Here is a 21,595-nt window from a genome sequence, read left to right as displayed (position 1 = left end):
TGCAAAGAAGTACCGTATGACAAAATATTAAGAAAAGTTGATTGTTTTTAATAAAAGGTTTCATTGTATTGTATACAAAATGTTTGTTTTTCTTAAAAATTTAGAAAGATTTAAAGTCATTTTGCAGTAGCTGTACAAACTTGCGTCTCAGAAAAAAGTATACACTATTTGATATCTTGTTTTAGTGACATGCAAGAACCCTAGCCTTTGAAGCTATGTATGGTAACTATGGTTATTTGGTAACAATAGGCTTGAACTGTTGTAAGAAATTTATTATATTATTAGGTATTTAAGTTTAAAACAAGGTTTGATGATGAAAACTATCATGTTTAAGTGTGTTAATCTTTTAAAAGCAACACCTTGTATATTAAATACCTCTGTTAGAAATGCATATCAGAAGTCTGTTGCTCAAGCAACCATTGACAAAGGCCATATGAGCTGGGATGAATTGTCAAGACCAATATATCTTGATTCACAGGTTAAGTTTACAAATTGTTGTTCATGTCAAATTATATCATTTAGCAGCTTTACAAATATTATGAAGTACGGTACTGTATATCACTTCAATATAGCATGTATTTTGAAGCTATAAAAGTAATTTAATCTTGCTGATGTTATCTTTGTTATAATGCTTTGACTGTTTTCTGTGGTTAATATCCTTAAAAGTTATATTGTAGCCTACCGGTATGCCATAATTACAGGGTCTAGGCTACATCTTTTAGGTGGAGACTGTTAGATCCCTGCCTAATAAATGCGTGCACTGTGGCATCAGGATATTTAAATACATTGCGCTGTAGTGCGGGTGTTACCTATTTCGTCCCCTGAACACTTTATCCTCCGATTTCGTCCCCTGAAACAATCAAGAAAAAAATACAACAAAGCCGAAGTCGCTGATTAGAGTTGCCACAAACATTGCAAAACTTCTCTCGATCTTTTCAGGGGACAAAATCAGGGTTGTCGGTATTTTACCCGACCCAAAAATACCCGGGTGGGTTTTTTTGAAAAAACCCAAAAAAAACCATAAAAAAAACCCAGAGCATCATATTTGTCCAGTTTTTATTAGAAAATTAAAAAAATGAACAAAAACACTACAAGGCACTTAAAACCAACTTTAAATTAGGACTTAAGGATGTGATTGTGAAGTAAATTTCCAAGAATAAACTGAAAACGCAGTGGATATAAAATATTGTACAGTACACAAAAATCAAGTAATGCCACTTTGTGTATATATACGTATACGGTACTACATTAAAATTCATTTATGCAAGAAGGCCTTATAGTTAAACTGGTGAAAGTACTACTATACTGTAGTCTGTATATATGACGTGAAATGCAATTTTGGAGGCTATTTACCAATTACAGATTCTGGATTCTAACGCATGGCTGTTTCAGATCATTTGCCTAAATAGCCATTGGCCATGCAATCGCTCAATTGCTCATCCATTACTATATATAATATTATATAAAATTATATATAAATGATAAAAAATATTTAAACATGATGGCATAAATGCTCCTTGCCTTCAAATCTAAAGCAAATGATGCAATAATGTGGTTTCTACCACGGTAGCATTAACTTGGTATAGAAAATACATCAATAGTGTTAGGTTGATCTTAATTTTCTGTGTTAGGTTGATCGCCCATTTGAGGAAGTGTCATAGTACCTGATCACCTTTACCAGTTAGTTTTTCTCACTTTTGATCTTGGTATAGAAATCAGTGGATGATGCAACATCCAACTTGATCTTGAAATCAATGGATGATGCAACATTCAAGCAACAACAGCCCTAGTGCATTATTTTTATTGAGGTATGCAAGTATGTACTGTGAGTGAAAGGCACTTCATTCGTAAAAAGTAGTTTTGAGGTGAAATAAGCATGAATCTACCTTTTTTTGCATCTTTTTTTTAAAAAACCAATAAAACCCAAAAAAACCCGGGTTTTTTAAAAAAAACCCTGGCGGGTTGGGCTTTTTTAAAAAAACCCGGGTTTTTCTCAACCCTGGACAAAATAAGTTGCAGGCCTTGCAATTTGATTTTGTTGATGGCGGACAAACGTGTCCGGTCTAAGCAGCTATCTCTGCGGACAAATTAAGTCTCATGGCGTACACACCAGTCTTAACGTCGATCGTCATGCTTAATTACTTTATCTTGATTAGAATCAGAAGAAGAATGAAACGAAAGAATTTCGCCATTTGAGAATAAGCTACTGTTTAGAAGGCTTTTTAAAATTTTGGCTATGTCCCTCTGAAAGGCTTTCATCAGACCAATGACGTGCGCTTGAAGATTCAAAGCACCTGATAGGTTCCCGATACGCCACATAACTGATTAACTTACACCGAACGAAGTCGTGTGGCTTCTTGTGTCGCATGCTCTATTGCTCTGGGCATTAGTCAGAAAATTTCTGCACTAATATTACTGTTTTCTGCTGTGCAACGTTTCACTAGGCTTTTTTCCTTAGATTTGTTTTTGCAAGTCATATGAGCAAAAGTGATGAAGAGCAAATAGGTTCATCGTCCTCATTCTCACTTAGGCCTATAGAATTTTTCCTGGGGCTTTTCTTACTGTAATACCAAAACTTAGCCTATTCGTATAATCTAATTTTGTAACTAACTTTGCCTTATCAAATATTACTCGGAGATCAAAACCAGACGTTGTGATGTAAGACTTGAAAATTCTGTGTATGGCTCTGTCTACAGTATTACCACTAAGCACCTAATGAAATGGACTTTACTGAGAATAGCACCTGGTAGACCGGGCGCCGCATCTAAAAGACGTGCTACAAAACTTTTTTAAATTTAATGGATAGTGTTCGTAAAGTTGAATAACATTGCTTTTTGTTGGAGATACATTCTGCCAATGCTTTTTATTAGTTTTTGATGGAAAAATATTCATATATTTTTTAGGCCACAACACCACTGGATCCTCGAGTGCTTGACAAAATGTTGCCGTATCTTGTAAGTTACTACGGGAATCCACACAGTCGCACACATGCATATGGGTGGCAAGCTGAAGAAGCTGTGGAGCATGCGAGAAAACAAGTCGCTAGTCTTATAAAAGTTAGTAATTGCTTTTGTCAGTAAAAACTAAAATTCATTCATTTTAATGTGGAGTGCCTATAACGTCTGGTAATGTACAAGGTTTTTGTGTGTCTTAGTTGACAAAAGTTGCACTCCAACCCTCTGTATGATCTTGGCTAATGGTTTTGCTGTGAGTTGACAAAATGATGACCCTCGACCTGCAATATAGCTGCTGCAACTTAAATGATGAAATATTTTTATAACTGTCCAATTTCATGACATTAACTGATTCATTATATGTAGTCATTAATGTCCCGATCGAACGCAAATGGAAGACGCCATTCTCAAATTTCATCCTTGTTTGGGATCATCAGCGGTGCATATCCATGTGTCTTGAGCTGGAATCGAACGGGAATTGTGGACATCCTTGAGTCTAGAGATGATCCAAGGACGTCCAAAATTCCCATCAAGGCCGATCCCTGTGGAATACTTTTCTTGGATGCCTTTGTCAGTTTTTCCTGCCGTTGCTGGTCTTAAGGATATTACTACATTTGAAGATGAGTTTAACAATAAACTTAATCATATGTCCGTCGGATCATCTGCAGCAGTTTGTAAGTAAGACCATCGTATGCTGCAGGTCGATTGTTGATCTTTCTTTCCTGAAACCTGCTTGTTCTTGTAAGCGGAATGGTCCGATTCGGTGAGTCTGATTCGGTGAGTCCGATTTGGTGAGTTCCCTATTCGGTGAGAGCCCTATTCGGTGATTTTTTTTTAAAATTATTGGGTACCGTAGCCTAATTATAATTGCCGTTATAGGGGTAGGGGTTAGGGATAAGAGTTAGAGGTTAAGGGTTAGAGGGTAAGGATTAGGGGTTACAAGGTAAGGGTTAAGGGTAGGGGTTACGGGTTAGGGTTTAGGGTGTTATTTCAACGTTTAGCAACGTTAAAACAATGTAAAAGCGGCAATGATAATTAGGCTACGGTACCGGTACCCAATAATTTTTAAAAAAAATCACCGAATAGGGCTCTCACCGAATCGGACTCACCGAATAGTAGCAGACCCCTTGTAAGAGTTAGGGTTTGCAGGCGTAGGAGATACTCAAGTAGCTTGAATGATACTCACAATTTAGGGAGATGGAGCGATACCTCTTTGGGTCACCCACGTAAGTGTATGAGTTAAAGACTGCAACCAGGCTGTGCTGCAACAACCAATGCTTTTTGCCAAAGTTTGAGACCTTTAGGGTATGCAACTACGCGTGCAATGAGAATGCATATTGCATTACCAAGATTTGTATGAATTCGATGACTTGTAATTGCTTTAATTTAAAAAGGGTAATACAAAAAGGATTTTTATGTCTACATCTGACTAAAATGTTTTTTACTGTTCGCAGGCTGATCCCAGAGAAGTTATCTTCACAAGTGGAGCAACTGAATCTAATAATCTTGCTATCAAGGGAGTGTCTCGATTTTATGGGTGGGCTGATTTGTGTATGGTTAATTGGTTATTAACTTATTATTGCATGGCTTTTTAATTCAACTGTAATTTTGCATTTAAGTTTTTTCTTTCTCACGAAAAGTACAATTTGTTAATCTCAAAACATAAAATTTGTAGCCATTTTTATTTGGACGTTAGTGCTGTATTCTCTGGAAGTAAATACGTGGATTTCGGTTCGTGTCTTATCCAACTGTTGCGCGTGTATTTTTGTTGCTTTGCAGCTGTTATGGATTATTTAGCGTTTTCATTGTAGCCGCATCCGCAATGTTCTTGTATCCCGACTCTATTGTTCTTTGTGCAAAAAAAAAATCCGTAGTTCCGTACCATTTATTATTTAGTGTTTAGAAATGTAAAAAGTGTAACATCTTTCATTCAGGGCCAAGAAGCGTCACGTTATTACGTCACAAATTGAACATAAATGTGTGTTGGACTCATGTAGAGCTCTTGAAAATGAAGGATTTGACGTCACTTATTTACCTGTCCAGGTGCGATCTAGCTTCAACATTTATTCTGTGACATGTTAGTTCTAGTTCGTCTATGCATTGCAGCGTATAGATCAGGGGTTCCCAACTGGCCCCCTAGTGGGCCGTGAGCCTCTTTTAAGGGGGCCATGAAAAAATTTAAAAAAATCATATTTTTTAAAATTTATTATCTCTAAGTCCACTCCAACACTAACAAAAGAAATAATGTGTCTTTACAGAATAAATGGTCTTTACTGGTTACTGTATAAACAAGTTTTTTAATTAAAATTACGTTTCTTAATTTTTTCAAAAGGTTGAAAAAAGTAGGTGAGCCATGGATTTTTCAAAATTTTCAAAGAGGGCCACGGTGTAAAAAAGGTTGGGAACTCCTGGTATAGATGGTTTCCTTCTTGTGTTTGGGTTTGCTTTTAGCTTTGTTGGACGTAACTTGCCACAGATATTCATGCACGTTCTTTTTCCCCATGCGATTGTTCTATCCTACCGTATCTTTACTCTTTAGTGCATCATCTGTGTAAACACTCCACGGTATTAACCGTTTAGTTCGCTCATACAAGTTTCCAAAAGTACATTTACGCTACTCGTTGATTACAAGTGTGTATAATATATTAAAGGACCTACTCGTTCATAAATACAGCTTTCATTTTTTGATTATATACATTTTAGCTGCCATGTTATTTGTACCACAACAAATAATACATATATATTACAGCCCTCGAAATTAGCTTCCATCTACGACGGCAAAAACATTGCCGTCGCCAAATCAACAAACCTTGGATTGCGGCGGCAATTGCCGTATGCTTTAATCAAACGAAATTTTATGCGCTTCTTCATCGTGTCACACGGCGGTAGCCCAGAGCATTGCGCAAGCTATTTTATGTGCTGACAATGCTCTTGTGAACTGTAAAAAGTTTGCAACCTTATAAATACTGGCTTAATTGTTACGCAAAAGTTATTCTTTCATCGAATGCTTATTGTTTACTGGTGTCGTTGCAAATACAAAAATTGGTGCAAAATTGGATAAATGGTTCTTCGACAGTAAAGAAAAGTAATGCTTCCAATCATATCGCATCGCGCGTTCATGAACGGGCAGTTTTGCGTTTTCAAGTATTCCAGTGACGACGAGACAACCTCATCCTCCGATACAGCATCTGATGATTCAGATTCTGACTAGTTCTTTATCCAACAGACTTTGTGTTGCTCGCAGTATCAAGTATTCGAGTGACGACGCGACAACCTCATCCTCCGATACAGCATCTGATGATTCAGTTTCTGACTAGTTCTTTATCCAACAGACTTTGTGTTGCTCGCAGTATCCTAATTGTGCTGAAATTATGTTAGTCTGCTGTATACGTAAATCGAGGCAATCTGCTCGCAGGGAGCTATTGATTTGTTACCGGTACCTGATTGAGCAATTATCGTTATTTCATGATAATTCAACGTCGCTAGATGTCGAATTAATGTAAAACAAATGTAAATTTCTTATTGGGCATTGTTGTTACGCGATATAACCCGCCGGGAAAATTAAATCGATTTGTGCTGACTCAAACGTTGAATCAACCCAAAATTAACTTACTTCCCCCCCCCCCCCCCCAATGGGTTATAATGTGAATCACCGTAACAGCGTGCATATCGCGTTGATCGCTTTATCGCTACTTTTGGTATTATTACATCACAACAAATCAAACAGTGCGGTCGTGATAGACTATTCGATTATTTTTTTCTCTTCTCGTTTCACATGTTTTGGTACAATTTTTTCGTAACAAACGTTCACAGCAATTGCCGAGGCTATTTCAACTTTTGCCGTTTGGCCTCGTCAACGTTTTTGCGAAGTAAAAATATACTAATTTTGAAGACTGCGTGAGTGTTCACAGCAAGTAAAACAGTCCGAGGTGAGGTCTTGGTGCGATGTTTCTGCTGATTAAACTCCCGCTGCGAGTAAATCAAACAGGAGAAATTTTGAACAATTTTTGTCCGAATTAAATGCTCATTTTGCGACGGCAATTTTATTGCCGTAGCAGAATGGCCATTATGACGTTTGCGGCAGCAATTACCGCGGCAATTGCCGTGTGCCGCCGCTAATTTCGAGGACTGTATTATATGTTCGAATAATAGTTTGGTGATTATTTTCAGCTTAAAGTTTTGATGTTGTGCGCTTAAATTGGCAACAAAAATTTGACAACTTAAGCCTATTTTTTTCTCATGGTCTGCAACACTTTGTTGTGCTCCGCATGGCTTCAACATCATTCACTTTGTATCCAGTAATTTTCTCATTTTATTTCAACACATCCGTGTATTTAAACAAATTTTGCATTGTGCTTAGAGCAACGGGTTAGTAGATTTGCAAGAGCTGGAAAAGGCCTTCCGTCCTGACACCTCCTTAGTGTCGATAATGTTTGTCAATAACGAGATAGGCGTCAAACAACCCATGGAGGAGATAGGGAAAATGTGCCGTGAACGTAAAGTGTTTCTTCACACTGATGCTGCCCAGGTACGCTTTTTTGTATTGATTCGTAGTTCACATTGTATTTTGTCTTTGACAGTAAAAACATTGAGTAAACAAAAACATGTATATAATAGACTTATGAATAACAATTAATAACCCGTCACAGTAATCTTCCTTTTTTTATTAATTAAAATTATCATTTGTGGATGTCATCGACGCATAAAGGGCTGTTGGTGTGAGGCTCATTGAGAGCACGAGTTTCTAGCTTGGCACTCTATTTAAATGGTATATACTCATACACTTCACCTTATATTTGGTCGATTCTAATTTTTGACCAAGAAGGATGATGATTGGCCTCATTGCTGCTCCTGTCATTTAGCAGACCTCAAAGCTCCCGGTGGCCATAGCTGTCGAGAAGTCGTTAAATGGCCTCCCAAACTACCGCTCCGGGAGGCCATGTTTAGTTGCCGACTTCCACGAGCCAACATTTCTCCACTTTGTTCACAGTTGATTTTTTTCCTGCACTCGCGTTTATACGTGAAATGTTTTTCTCTCCACTCGCCAGATCACAACATTTTTCACAAACAAGCTAAAGTCTCCTATACGCCGTTTTTATTCTTTTATGGATATGTTGAATATTATTCATAAAATTGTGCATTCACATAAAAAACCGTTCTGCTGAGCAGTGAGTTTCTGGTTGCTATGCAGCAAGAATTTGATGCAATAGCATGGTATGATTAGTTTTTATCCTTTTCTAGCAATACTGGCAACGTTCTTCTGATGAACGTTGCAACTATTCCTAAAAAGGATAACAATTCTGATGAACCCCCAAACTTTTCAGTATTCATTTGATGAGTTGTTGAAAATAGAACTTTTGAGAGGATTGTGTTGATTTTGTTAACTGAAAGATTCAAGGATTTTTTGAGTGTTGAGCTAGTCAAAAGCATTGTGGAGTTTTTTGTTCTTACCTGTTGGTAAATTTAATATTTAGCCATTATATTTTGTGCAGACGTAGATAAAATTACTGTATGTTATTCCTAAAGAGGCCATCATGAGATGTCAAAAACATTTGATGTGTAATTTGTTTCAAGGTAGTTTTTGTTTTCTGCAAATGTTAAAATAAACGTGAATATGTTAAATCTAATTACATTGCTCGGCTTCGTATGCTGATGGTTCAACAAAACAAACTCTCTACCGAAGCTCTTTGTTAATTTAATTGCGCACTTCATTACACCGAGCAAAGCTGCAGACATTGTCACATAATATTTACGTCCTCGCAATACGGGGGAACAAAAGACATAAAACCGTGCTCTAACTCACAACATTTTTATCAAAATTTCTGCAAAATAAATCAGTCAGCCAACCAAGAACACTTTGAGATACTGCACGACACGAGAATACTGGCAATATTTACGAGCCCAACATCTAATATAACAAAGGACGCATCGGCTGTCATACATACAACAGTATAATACAATATAATACATGGCTAATGATATTATGTTTAAGCAAGCTACCTCACAAAGCATACACTGCACCTGTGAGTGTGTAAGTAGGTACAGTCGAAAAAGTAAATGTTAAGTTTAAGATCTACTTTTTAAATTAGTTTTCCACTATTATTTAAGGGTCTGCTACTATTCGGCGAGTTCCTAACCTCTAACCCTAAAACGGCATAGTTAATTAGGCTACGGTACCCGATAATTAAAAAAAAAATTGAAAAAATCACCGAATAGGGATCAGACTCACCGAAACGGGCCATTCCGATTATTTTACGTATATAATAAAAACATCGCAAATGAAAGGTTAGCTGAAAAAAAGCGTCGTTTAAAAATGTGTTTTTTTTCATTTTGAGTTTTTTTTTAATATATATTATCTATTATTTTCATATTTAACCGACGTAACCATATAATTTCACATGACACAAGAACTAAAGGATTTTAATTGGGCGTTACACTTCATCAATGAAGACTATCTTTACGTGGTACAAGGTGGTATACAATTAGGCTATGCAAGGACAACCACTTTTGTGGTTATGAACAGTAAGAAAATTGTATTTAGGGAATACTGATTCAACTACAGACACCACGATTACCGGTGTATTGGATTAAAATTTTGAAGTTTATCCACTTAATAAAAACGTGTTTTTTATAAAAAGCCCAGCTACCTCTCTACAACGTTGATATGCACATTGCACAGGCTTTGCCAACTTGTGAACCTATAGTCGTAACTGGAGGCCGATGTAATTTTGATTTTGACCTTTAGGTTGAATATGCTTGATGTCCCTTTGAAGTTTGAAATAATGGTTTTAAGAATCCATTGTCAAAGTGTCATTACTGAATCTCAAATCTTTGTGAAATGTTTAGTTTTATTTTAAAAAAGTACAAAACTTTCCTAGCCACCAGTGCTGTCAGAAGGACTTTGGATTTCCAGCACAAGAGCTTAAATGTAGTCCATTATTTGTATGGTAACAATAGCACAAAATTAGCCCAACAACATTCAAACTGTACACAAAGAGTAGACTATCCATTGCTATTTAGTTCAGACTATTAACTTTCATCGGCGATTCTGATTGCTATCATAAGCGTAGCAGATCGACCTCCAGTCAAATCTGAAGCTCGCTCGCCGGCATTGCCTGTGTATTTAGGTCTCCATGGGAGATTTCTTTGATGGTATTATTGCTTAATAGAGTCTCACTGCAATCACAATAGTGCATTGCACGAGAATCAACATTGACTGTCTTTCACGAAATTATTATCATCTAAATTTGGCTACCGCGCAATATTGAAGGCAGCTGACAACTTCAATGGACTTTTTAATGACTTTCAATGAATCTTTTTAAAAAAAAAAAACTGTCATGCGACATCCCACATTCCCTAAACTTTGCCTTTTCTCTTCACGGGATACTGATATCAAATCACTTGAGTTAAACAGGATATTTGAAATAACTGGAGCATTCCTTTATCAGGCGGTCGGCAAAGTTCCTGTTGATGTCGATGCCATGAAAATTGATCTCATGTCAATCAGCGGCCATAAAATCTATGGTCCAAAGGGAATCGGCTGCATCTACGTGCGAAGGCGTCCGAGAGTCCGGGTTGAACCATTGCAGAGCGGGGGTGGACAAGAGGTATGCTGTTCAATGTAACTTTTAAAAATATTAATTCAATAATTACACTAATTTTTTTAGTGGAAAAGATCTAACCTTAACATACTGTCAGCAGGACTCCTGAGGGCCTTGACTTATATCTTTTTTTTCTAACTAAAACATTTTTTATATTGTAATTGTTGCATAAACTTCACAATATGTTGTAGTAATCTGCTAGTGGTGTTTAATGTGAGTGTGGTGAAAAATATTATGATTCATGTTTGAAAAAAAGTTTTGTTTAATACAGTCAGGTCTTGTCAACTGAGGATACAAGCCTCGAAATTTGTGCTTTTTTTCCGGCGGTCAAGAATGTCCTACCGGACTGGCCCTTTCAGCAGACATTTAATATCTCAACCGGACATATTTTTTGCATGTAGATTGTAGATTTTGCACAAAATCACACTACAGTATTGTGTAGTCGTGTTTGTAGAAGAAGATTTTCTACAACAGAATAACTCTGCAATGGTTGATGGCTTAATTAACGGACCCTGAAGTATACTGGAGCAGATTGCTTGCAAATAAATCAGTGCGTTAATGACAGTCGTGTAATGACGCAATAAACACAATTGAAAACAACAATCCAAATTTCCTTATTACAAAAGCAACTACGATCACTTATTCCAGGGGTCCGCAAATACTTGTTGGCGCTGCTTTGCGTCTTGACAGCGCGACCCAAAAAACAATTGTTAGAAATCTTCGCGACCCAAACGTTTCAGAAGCATATAATTTTGCGCAAAATCCTTTTCAATTTAATATATCAATTTCAATACGGTCGTTCCGGCTTCGGACCAACATCGCTACACGCCCACATCGGAACCGGACGATTTTGGGCTTATCAAGCGGGGGACTATTTTCTACCACTCCTATACCTTCAGTAATTCCGGATTGGACCAAATTTGGCTTAATAAGTGGGTGGACCTATTAACCGTGCGCGTCGTCGTCGTGTAAGCCTCTGGAGCCGAGTGTCTATTCTTTTACCACCCCAGACTCAAGATGTTCCCGGACTACACTAGAAGGCTACTAGAGAGCAACCAGTCTTTGGTTTCATCATTCATGACGCGTAGACCTTTTACTCCGTTAGGTGGCTTGAAGATGGTACAGTCATTGATGATGTGGTCTGCGGTCTGTTCCTTGGCACCACATTCACAGGAGGAGGAAGAGGCCATTCCCGATTGGTGCATGGTTGAGCGGAAAAGCCTGACGCCCGTACGAAGACAGTTGAGGCGCACCCATGCTTGTCTTTGTAGTGTCAGGCCGATGGGGCGTGTGTCGGCGTCGGAGATGAACGAATGGAGTCTGGTGGTACTTGACTTCCATTCAGAATTCCATTTATGGTCCGCCCAAGGAGCCGCTGAGATGTCTTGTTCATCAGTTTCGTTGATAAGAAGTTGAGCGGCTGGCACGAATGGGTGTCTTGATTTCAGCCGACGGGGTGCTTGTTTGAGGGAGCAGAGATCCTGTGGTGGAGAAGATGGTTAGGCTCCAGTTCCCGTCGGCCGAGACACAAAGTGGCTTCTTTGCGACGAAACTCAGCGGGTTGGATGCCAGCAAGAATGAGAAAATTGTCCAATGGTGTGGGACGCAGGCATCCGGTCAGTGTGTGCAGGGCGCTGTTTATGGCAGTGTCGATGTTATGGTAGTGAGCACTGCGGCACCAAACAGGTGCACAGTACTCTAGTGAAGAGTAGACAAGAGCTAAGGCTGTTATCCACAAAGTGTCAGCCCTTCCCCCAGCTGGAGCCTGCCAAGCGCTTGAGTAGCCCAGCTCGGAATGTCAGTTTCTTGCGCAGTGACACCAAATGGTGGTGGTGGTATGTAAGTGATCTGTCTAGTGACAACACAAGATATTTTGGTTCGGGGCCGAAGGACAGAGGTTTTCCATTGTTCTGAACATGTAGTTCACGATCAGCTTCCCGATTGTGTAGGTGGAAAGCTGCTGCCACAGTTTTGGTTTCAGCTGCCAGTTTCAGCTGCGCTGGGTTTCAGCTGTCGAGTAGCTGATGACCTCATGCCCAAACATATACGGTAGTCCGGAAGAAAGCTCATACGACGAAGAAGAAGCTGCCAGTTCTGGAGATAAGCTGAGAGAATATTCATGTCCTGGATCAAGGTGTCTTCTAGGTTTTATAACCGTGGGCTTAATAAGCAGGGACTACTGTAGGCCCACTACAATCGAAAGTATAAATTTTCTTGTACAAAATTGTACGAAACTCAGCACATCAAAGATTATATGATTGTATTTATTTTTTCCATACAAGTTATATTTATAGTAAGTTTAAACCGTTTTGCGACCCACTGTGGATGGTCTCGTGACCCAAATTTCGGTCGCGACCCACTATTTGCGGATCCCTGTCTTATTCCGTGGCCACATTCGCGTAACCGCGTGCGGAATCCAGCTGAGACTTGCTTCTCTGTGACGTTTCTTTTTAACAAACGATCAATGTAACGCAATAATCCTCATTGTTAAAATTAGAATACATATCCTACGGAAAGTTCAGACAACTTTATTTCAAGGCAACATTGCAAGGTGTTGAAATGATGTAAAAATGGCTGCTTTTGCCATCAGCTCGTTAACCACACCACTCTATTGTGATGTTTAAAGCAATTGCCTGTACTATTATTGTTTCAGCTCCGTATTTGTTTGCGTTAATTCAATTCAAATTTAAAATATATTTTTGCTGCATTAGCTCTATTTTTGTCAAGAATTTTGCGGCAGTCATTTATGACCGACCAATGAGTCGGCTTCGGCAGACATTCGAGGTCATGACCGTCGGATGTTTCGAGGCCTGGGATATATATGAGGAATAGTGAAAAATGCCGATCAAAAATATCACAGGTTACTCAAAGAGATACTTGTACATATCCAGTATAGGTTACCAAAAGGTTTTGCTTTATTAATGTCAGACCTTGTCAATTGCTACTGCGATTATTTGCTCGATTATTAGTCATTTCCCACTATTTCTTATATACCTTGTTGAGACGACAATTTACGAAACGCAATTTGTTAGATCTGACTGTGCTTTGTTTGTTGCTACATGACTTTCAATTTGCAGAGGGGTATTCGAAGCGGGACCGTACCTGCACCCCTAGTGATCGGAATTGGAGAAGCGTGTGAGATATGCGAGAACGATATGGCATTCGACTCTCAGCATGTTACCATGTTGTCTGAAAGGTTGATAGGAAAGATCACTACTTCTCTGAAAGGGGTTATTAGAAATGGCGATCCAGTGTCCAACTATGCAGGTAGCTTTTTTCTTGTATTTGTGTTCATGACGTAAAATCACATCGGTCAGATGCAATTACAAAGACGTTTTGTCTATTTATTGGTACCAACTTGGTGATATTCGATGAATATATATATGTAATACTGTGCAAGTGTGCATGTTACCCAGTGTAACATGCACACTTGCATGTTACACTGCACTTGCTGTTCGGTTACTTATGTGAGAACGTTAAGAGTTTTTGTTTTGGATGTGGCTGCGTGTAATTTATTTCCACAAACGGATTACAAAGCATCGTAATAGATACTAGATGTTGTCAATTGGTCTTGGGTGCGATATTTTGATGGAATGTTCTCTCAGGAGTGTTAATTTTTCACATTTCATTGCATTCCCACAGGTTGCGTCAATTTGTCGTTTTCCCACGTGGAAGGAGAAAGTTTGCTCATGGCATTGAAAGAGCTTTCCTTGTCTTCCGGGAGCGCATGTACTTCCGCCTCTCTTGAACCCTCTTATGTCTTGCGGGCCACTGGTTCAGATGACGTCCTAGCCCACTCCTCCATAAGGTATCAATCCTAAAGCAAAGCTTTGCGGTTGAAAATTCGTTTTCATTGTTTTTAGCATTTGTTTCGCTTTCATCGTCCCGATTGCCTGTGACGCTTCATTCTCACTGTTTCTCCCAAGAAATACCATCGGTACTATTTTCAATGTGTTTGGTTGAAACGACTGGGAATTAAACCAAGTCCTACCAGCAGTGCCGGTCTTAGGGTATTTTGGCCCCTGTGCAGAATATACTTTGCGGGCCCCAATGACAATGATCCAATTCAGTAACGTAGCTAGGTATTTTGAAAGGGGAAAAGGGGTGGTTTGACGGTCGGCAGGCGAAGCCTGACGGTGTGTTTGACGATAGCGACACCTAGCGGCGGAGGGTCTGGAGGGCCTCCCCCAGACAATTTTGAAAAAATACTTTGAATTTGGGGCATTCTGAGAGCATGTTCAACAAAAATTTGGGTATGATTATTATGTAAAATAGTGCTGTCCGGGGGCATTGCAAAAGGATAAGATCATGTTTTCTTTGGCATTTTTCGGAAATAAAGCTATGTGTCTATGTTGAGTCTGGATGCAACCTATTTCGTCCCCTGAACAATTCGCACCCCGATTTCGTACCCTAACCCTGGTACGAAATAGGTTGAATCCTTAAACATTTCTAACGCTGACGTGATTGCATAGCACGAACAATTGTTGAGAGAATATAATTTCCAGCACATTCTAGGGCGCATCTAGAAAATGTTAATACTGTATCCCTTAGCTTCCATTTAAGCAGAAAAGCTTTGGATTTTTAGGTTGTTTCAACGTTTGATGACATTGAATCAGCATAATAACGGTGAATTCTTCGCTAAGAATGGATGGGAGTAGCCTACCTACTTCTACACTAATCAGCGCAATTTAGTTCAAGTGTTACATCACAATGTCTGGCTTTCATCTCCGAGTCATATTGATAAGGCAAGGTTGGTTACAAAATTAAATTATACGAGTAGGCTAAGTTTTGGTATTACAGTGAGAAAGAAAAGGCTCAGGAAAAATTTTATAAGTGAGAATGAATACGATGAACCTACAGTACTTGCTCTCCATCACTTTCGCTTACATGACACGCAAAAATAAACCTAAGGATAAAAGCCTAGTGAAACTTTGCACAGCAGAAAACAATAACGTTTGTGCAGAAGTTTTCCGACTCCTGCCCAGAGCATTGTGACGCAAGATAAGCCACACGACCTCGTTTGATGGAGGTTAATCAGTTAGCCTGTGTTGTGTATTGGGCAGCTACATGGCGCTTTGACTCTTCAATGGTCTGGTCTGATCGATCTGATGAAGGCCTTTCAGAGTGAAGAATTATCAACATAAAGTGATTAAGCATGACGATCGAAGTTAAATCTCGTGTGTCCGCCGAGATAGCTGCTCAGACTGGACACGTTTGTCCGCTGTTAACAAAATCGAATTTCGACCTATTTCATCCCCTGAAAAGATCGAGAGAAATTTTGAAAAGTTTGCGGCAACTCCGATCAGCGATTTCGGCTAAAAGTTGTTTTTTTCTCTTTCTTTTCAGGGTACGAAATGTTCAGGGGATGAAATATGTTGTTTTTCTATGTTTTCTTGTTGCTAATTCCTTCGTTGAATTCACTTGTTGAATTTTTCCATTGGTAATGACAAAATTACTGCATTTTCTGAGTAAATTGCGGGCCCCCTAATTTGCGGGCCTGTTCGATCGCACGGTTTGCACACCCCAAAGACCGGCACTGCTACCAGCAACAATGCTGGGGACATCAACTTCTCGGCACAGGCTGAGGACCACGATACCAGTCTGTTTTTACCAGCTTAGTCTTATATCTCGTTTAATTGGATTTGTTCGGCTTGTAAAGAACGCTTAGTGTCGCTATTAAAGTGTTTATATTAGGGTGTTTCATTTTTTCACCACTTTTGAAATTCAAAATGCCTGGGGTCCCATCTGGTGGTATTTGGGGAAAAAAGTTTACACCCCAATTTTTTTTCAATTATGACGTCATATTGAGGTGGTCCACGAGGTTTGAAATTTTTGGGCCTCAAAATCTCGAAATTTGGGCGTATCTCCGGAACCACACATCATAGATCGACAAAATTAGTATCAAAATGCGCAGAAGGGTCGGTTTCCTATACCTGATGTAGAGAATATTAAGGTCTATCTGCTTGAGAAAAAAAGTTATTTCAAAAAATCTGATTTTCGGTCTATTTTCTCCTGATGAACAGAGATCAGGTGATCAAGATAATAAGTTTTTCTGTATTTTTCCACTCTTGGAAGCTGTTATTGCGTAGTAATAGTTGGTGTTAAGGTTTCAGTACTGGGCTTGTCTAGTCTTGCTATCTGGTTAAGCAAAGCCCCATCTTGCATTGCTCCGGGTCCCTTCTTGGCGCCGTCCACAAAAGAAATGACGTGGGAAAGATATATTTCGTTTATGTGGGACATACATTTAAGGGTATGAATATCATGACCAACTTCATCATTATAATAATTGACCAGTCGAGTATTGACTCCGGACTTTTTTCCTGTATTGAGAGCAGTCGTATCAGCCATGACTGAATATACTTGGGATAGGTGAACTCTGCAAGCCTCCTGGATGATGGTGTCAAAAATCAGTGCTGCAGTGACCGACACAATTTTGGGAAAATATTTAACAGCAAGCACACTTTCGTGCTTCATGCCATTATCATCAACAAGTTGACCCAAGAAAACGTATCGATCTATTTTATCGACAACGCGCCCATCATAACATAACTGCATGGCAGAAGCTGAGTTGAGAAGGTTCTCACTTTCCATCAGAGATTTTTCTCTTGTTTTTTGTCGTTGGCGGTATACTGTCGAAGGTGCTGCAGCTATTTGATCTTTTCCAAGAACCGACCTCATAAGATCTGACTGTTGGCGTACCGAAGTCATCCTACGATCAGCAAGTAAACAACTTCTATCATTTATTGAAAAAGAATGTACTTTCTTGTACACTTTTCCCCCAATAGCTGGTTTCAGAGGCTCGTATTCCCTATCATCTTCCTAATTCATATCCCCATCAGAGTCGCTTTCGCTACTGTGTAGACATCTAACTGCTTCATTTCTTTTTCTTTGTTTCGAACATAGTAATGCCGATGCTTTGGCAGATTGTATGCCAGAAGTGCTCGGTTGTTCAACTTCACTGCTCGTTTCCCACCTCCTTTTATGATTTTCCCGTTCTAAAGCCTTTTCTACATGGTTGACATCTACGCCACTGATAAGCATTTTTCAATCTTTTTGCTGATCTTTCAAGAAAGCGATTTCTTTCTCCTGGACTCGGTTTTCGAGTTCACAGGTGCAAGAGAGTTTCTTTTGAAAAACAACCAGATTTTCGGAGATCGAACACTTCACTTACATGCACATACATCGAACAAGTTCTGTAACCATTCTTGATTAACCTCATTACCTCTGCGTTTCATTTCTTTTTTTCTTGCTGCATTGTACTTCTCTATCACGTCTTTTAACTTGGCTTCAATTCTCTGTTTGCTAAGCACTGGAAGACCAGTTTTGTTCCATATGCCAACTACATCTTTCAGCAGTTCATCTTTCAAATCTTTGAAATAGAGTACCGTATTTTCTTCAAAAACTTGGGATTAGTTTCGGCTACCGTACTCTCTTCCTCAAGTAAAAATAGTGATGATTATATCTGAATTAAGGGGAAGCACATTTTTCTCCGATTCCTTGAAGTTTTGCATCGACTTACTAATACTTGGCCTTAATGCCATAATGACACTTAATCAAAATCTAAAGCAGGTGAGCATACATACCTCTTCCTCAACGGTTACATTATAATATCCTCGACGAGGAATAGCCATCATCATCATTATAATAGCATTACCTTCAATTATTACCCTTTCGTCTCTTGCAAAACGAACAAGGACTATTATTACGCAATAGCAGCTTCCAAGAGTGGAAAAATACAGAAAAACTTATTATCTTGATCACCTGATCTCTGTTCATCAGGAGAAAATAGACCGAAAATCAAATTTTTTGAAATAACTTTTTTTCTCAAGCAGATAGACCTTAATATTCTCTACATCAGGTATAGGAAACCGACCCTTCTGCGCATTTTGATACTAATTTTGTCGATCTATGATGTGTGGTTCCGGAGATACGCCCAAATTTCGAGATTTTGAGGCCCAAAAATTTCAAACCTCGTGGACCACCTCAATATGACGTCATAATTGAAAAAAATTTGGGGTGTAAACTTTTTTCCCCAAATACCACCAGATGGGACCCCAGGCATTTTGAATTTCAAAAATGGTGAAAAAATGAAACACCCTAGTTTATATGCTGCATAGTTTCAAAAATAGTCTGCGATATTCTCCAAAATCAGACTTTTTGTCAACTATGTTCAAGGTAAATGTATGACGAAGTCCATTGTATTACATATCGTGATTTTGGGTGTTGGACCCTCTTCAGTGCAACTTCATAATTAGCATGGTGCGGTAAAATTTGCAGCAGTTTAGTTTAACACAGTGGTTTATTTCAGAAAAAAGGCTAAACTTGTAACAAGTCACTACAAAGTTGCACTGAAGAGGGAATCGTGATATATAACACGATAATTTGTTACTTGAACTTTGTCTTACATTTACCTTGAACAGTGAATTCCCAGGCATTGGATCCGTAATGGAGCTTCTTTTTTGCACAGCCTTGACTGGGCGTGTAGTTTTTTCTCTAATGCGTTAAATTACTTACGGTACCTTATATTTTTTTGCATCTCAGACACCTTGTTTTAAATTTAACCCCAGAACTACCTTACCGTTGATTGACCAGTAGGGCATTTTGTTTTTGCGAAATTTTCTGCTAGTGACCATCTATTTAGCTGATATTTCGTCTAATCGTTCAGTTACGTATGAACTACGTACTCTGTGAAGATAATCGCTTAACACCAAAAACTTTTGTAAAAAAAATAAATATACCTAGAACTACCATACCGGTCAATTGATCTGTAAATGGTGAAACAGCTGAATTTTTCTTGCAAATTTGATTAAAAACGCAGAAAAGTATGAAAGAAATTCAGAGTTTTTTTTATTATGCAGTTTCCAAGTAGTTCCTTTTCCCAGACAATGCAGCAGCTAACTCTAGCAGTTACAGACTGCTGAGCGAGTTGTAGGATAGGGTTGATTTTTGTTCTTCTGCTGTGCACAAGAACTCTCCTAACCGCGAGAGAAAGTCACGCCTGCAGTCCTGAGCCATACTGATGTCTTTGGCAATTACAAATGAACTCAAGCAAATTATATCCAACAAATTGAAAAATACTGCCAATGTTGCACTTTTTCTGATGCGTCTTTATGCGACTGTAGCGAATAATCGAACTCAAGTGATCACACCTGTGATATTGGCTTGGTTATAAAACACCTGCGAGATAATTTTCCACTCAGCCTACACACCTAATATCCTTAATCCTTATCTATCGGTCAATTGACGGTGCGGTAGTTCTTGGGTTAATCTATTTGCATTTACATGGAGAAACACTTTGACACTTCTTTATGTTGTAACTGTTGAATCACGTTTAATTGTTTTTTGTTTTGTTTTTTCTTACTTTTGGTGCAAAAGAGTTTATAAATTGTCTTTAGATTTGGAATCGGCCGCTTCACTACCGTCGAGGAAATAGACTACGCTGCTGAAAGCGTCATTTGTCAAGTCAATAAACTGAGAGAGCTCAGTCCGTTGTGGGAGATGGAAGAGGAAGGAATTGACTTATCCAAGATAGAATGGACACAACATTAGCGAAGACTTCAATGGACAGTAGGCTGCTTGTGAGCACCGAACGTGATAACTCGAATGATTAGTCTGAAAAGTTCTTGAGGGTATAACCGATTAGTCATCTGAGTCGAAAGAACTTGATTATAATAAAGTTCGTTTGTGTACTTAAAAAAAAACAAGGAGGCCTGTTTCTATCCTGTAAATAAACTATCTATTCATGACTATCTTGGGATGCCGAAATATTCAGGGTAGAGATTACCCTGCGCAACTTTGTGTTTGTGTCTGATCACTGCCTCCTTACAAACCGGATGTGACGTTGTCATGTTTTCAGACTGAGGTGAATGTTAGATTTGCCTCGTGATTCTACTTCACGAATCAAGTGCATGGTGTTGATTCTCGTCATTTAAAAATGATCAATTTTTCCGTTTTGTTTTTATATAAAATGTTAATACATTACTGAAAAAACAACCTAAGATTTGCCGCTGTTAAGTTACTGAAAAATAGAAACGTAGCCGATGTTAGTTTGCTGAAGCTAATGATCTTCTCTAAAAACAGTCCGACTGCATTTTTTGCTACTTTTATTGGCTTCATCTCCACATTAGTGATCCGGACATCCTACTGCTTTCTGGGAAACCTGCTCAATTCTCATTCTTTTTGCATATACCTGTCGTCTGGAATGCAGCCTATAACGCTTCACCATATAAATTAATGCTTTTTAGGCTAGGTAGCGAAGAGGTTCAAAAGATTTTCAACGCATTTCAGACTAAAAGTAACCATGCTACATTTTAATGTGTTGTGCTCACTCAGTTGATATTACACTGTACCGTATAGCATTAAGTTAAACATGTAACAAAGGTGGGCAATGGCGCGCTACTTCTTTGTTGCAGTAGCGGCGCTATTTTTTTTAATGTAGCGGAGAGGCGCTACATTTCTTGCAGTAGCATTCCCTCTACCTCGTCCGCCCAGCTCAGTGATTACGCGCTCGGCTCAAGATCACGCGGCGTTGGTTCGACTCTCGGGGTGTGCGCTTGAGCAACGCATTTCAGGACTGCTCTCCATTCAGCGGCACCTAGCGGGAAAAGGGGAAAATTTTTATAATCATCATTTTATCAAAGAGTGAACAACTTTTTGAGAATCTCTCTTCTCTTTAGTGAGAATCCTTATCTCGGGTTGAGAGGCTTCTTTGAAAGCTTAATCCTGGCACTTCAGCATACTTGCAAAACTTCTACCACTGATGCATATCCATTATCCAGTCCCCGAGATCAACAGTAAAGCTTCCGCTTGCCTTGTAAGTGTTGTTTTCTGTAAATTCGTTCAACCACTAGGTGTCGCTGAATGAAGAGCTTTGCTTAAGATGTGTTGCTCAAGCGCACATCCTGTGAGTTGGAGCAACATTAAAGTACCTGCAGCTAATAAGGCCTCACCCCCCGGGATCTCCGTTGCTACAAATCTTTTTAACAAAAGTGGAAGCTCTGATTGCTGCTGTGGTGAATTGAGACTGACTGGTAAAGTTTC

At 38.9% G+C, this 21,595-nt stretch overlaps 2 protein-coding genes across 2 annotated transcripts; one reads left to right on the top strand and one right to left on the bottom strand.

Annotated features, from left to right (window-relative positions):
• The first annotated feature begins 289 nt into the window (after window positions 1–289).
• Window positions 290–21,324, top strand: LOC145769021 (cysteine desulfurase-like). The gene is made up of 9 exons (XM_082580622.1): window positions 290–478; window positions 2,904–3,056; window positions 4,409–4,491; window positions 4,889–4,997; window positions 7,315–7,482; window positions 10,403–10,561; window positions 13,633–13,822; window positions 14,198–14,363; window positions 19,951–21,324. Exons 1-9 carry the CDS (start codon window positions 311–313, stop codon window positions 20,102–20,104), a joined length of 1,350 nt encoding a protein of 449 aa, XP_082436748.1. The 5' UTR covers window positions 290–310; the 3' UTR covers window positions 20,105–21,324.
• Window positions 16,294–18,549, bottom strand: LOC145773451 (uncharacterized). The gene is made up of 2 exons (XM_082584803.1): window positions 18,394–18,549; window positions 16,294–17,228 (listed from the first exon to the last, which is right to left on the bottom strand). The coding sequence occupies exon 2, from the start codon at window positions 17,144–17,146 to the stop codon at window positions 16,634–16,636; it is 513 nt and encodes a 170-aa protein (XP_082440929.1). The 5' UTR covers window positions 17,147–17,228; window positions 18,394–18,549; the 3' UTR covers window positions 16,294–16,633.
• Window positions 21,325–21,595: the final 271 nt, after the last annotated feature.

This window comes from Aplidium turbinatum, chromosome 1, assembly GCF_918807975.1.
Source record: "Aplidium turbinatum chromosome 1, kaAplTurb1.1, whole genome shotgun sequence".
NCBI classification, from domain to species: Eukaryota; Metazoa; Chordata; class Ascidiacea; order Aplousobranchia; family Polyclinidae; genus Aplidium; species Aplidium turbinatum.
Note: the sequence above shows the minus strand (reverse complement) of the source record. Positions and strands in the feature narration are given on the sequence as shown.

Excerpts from the sequence above, each read along its gene's own strand:
- LOC145773451 (XM_082584803.1), bottom strand. The coding sequence starts at position 17,146 with ATGGAAAGTGAGAACCTTCTCAACTCAGCTTCTGCCATGCAGTTATGT.
- LOC145769021 (XM_082580622.1), top strand. The coding sequence starts at position 311 with ATGATGAAAACTATCATGTTTAAGTGTGTTAATCTTTTAAAAGCAACA. Across the intron at positions 4,492-4,888 it reads GGAGTGTCTCGATTTTATGG|GGCCAAGAAGCGTCACGTTA; the intron begins GTGGGCTGATTT and ends TCTTTCATTCAG. Across the intron at positions 13,823-14,197 it reads TCCAGTGTCCAACTATGCAG|GTTGCGTCAATTTGTCGTTT; the intron begins GTAGCTTTTTTC and ends GCATTCCCACAG.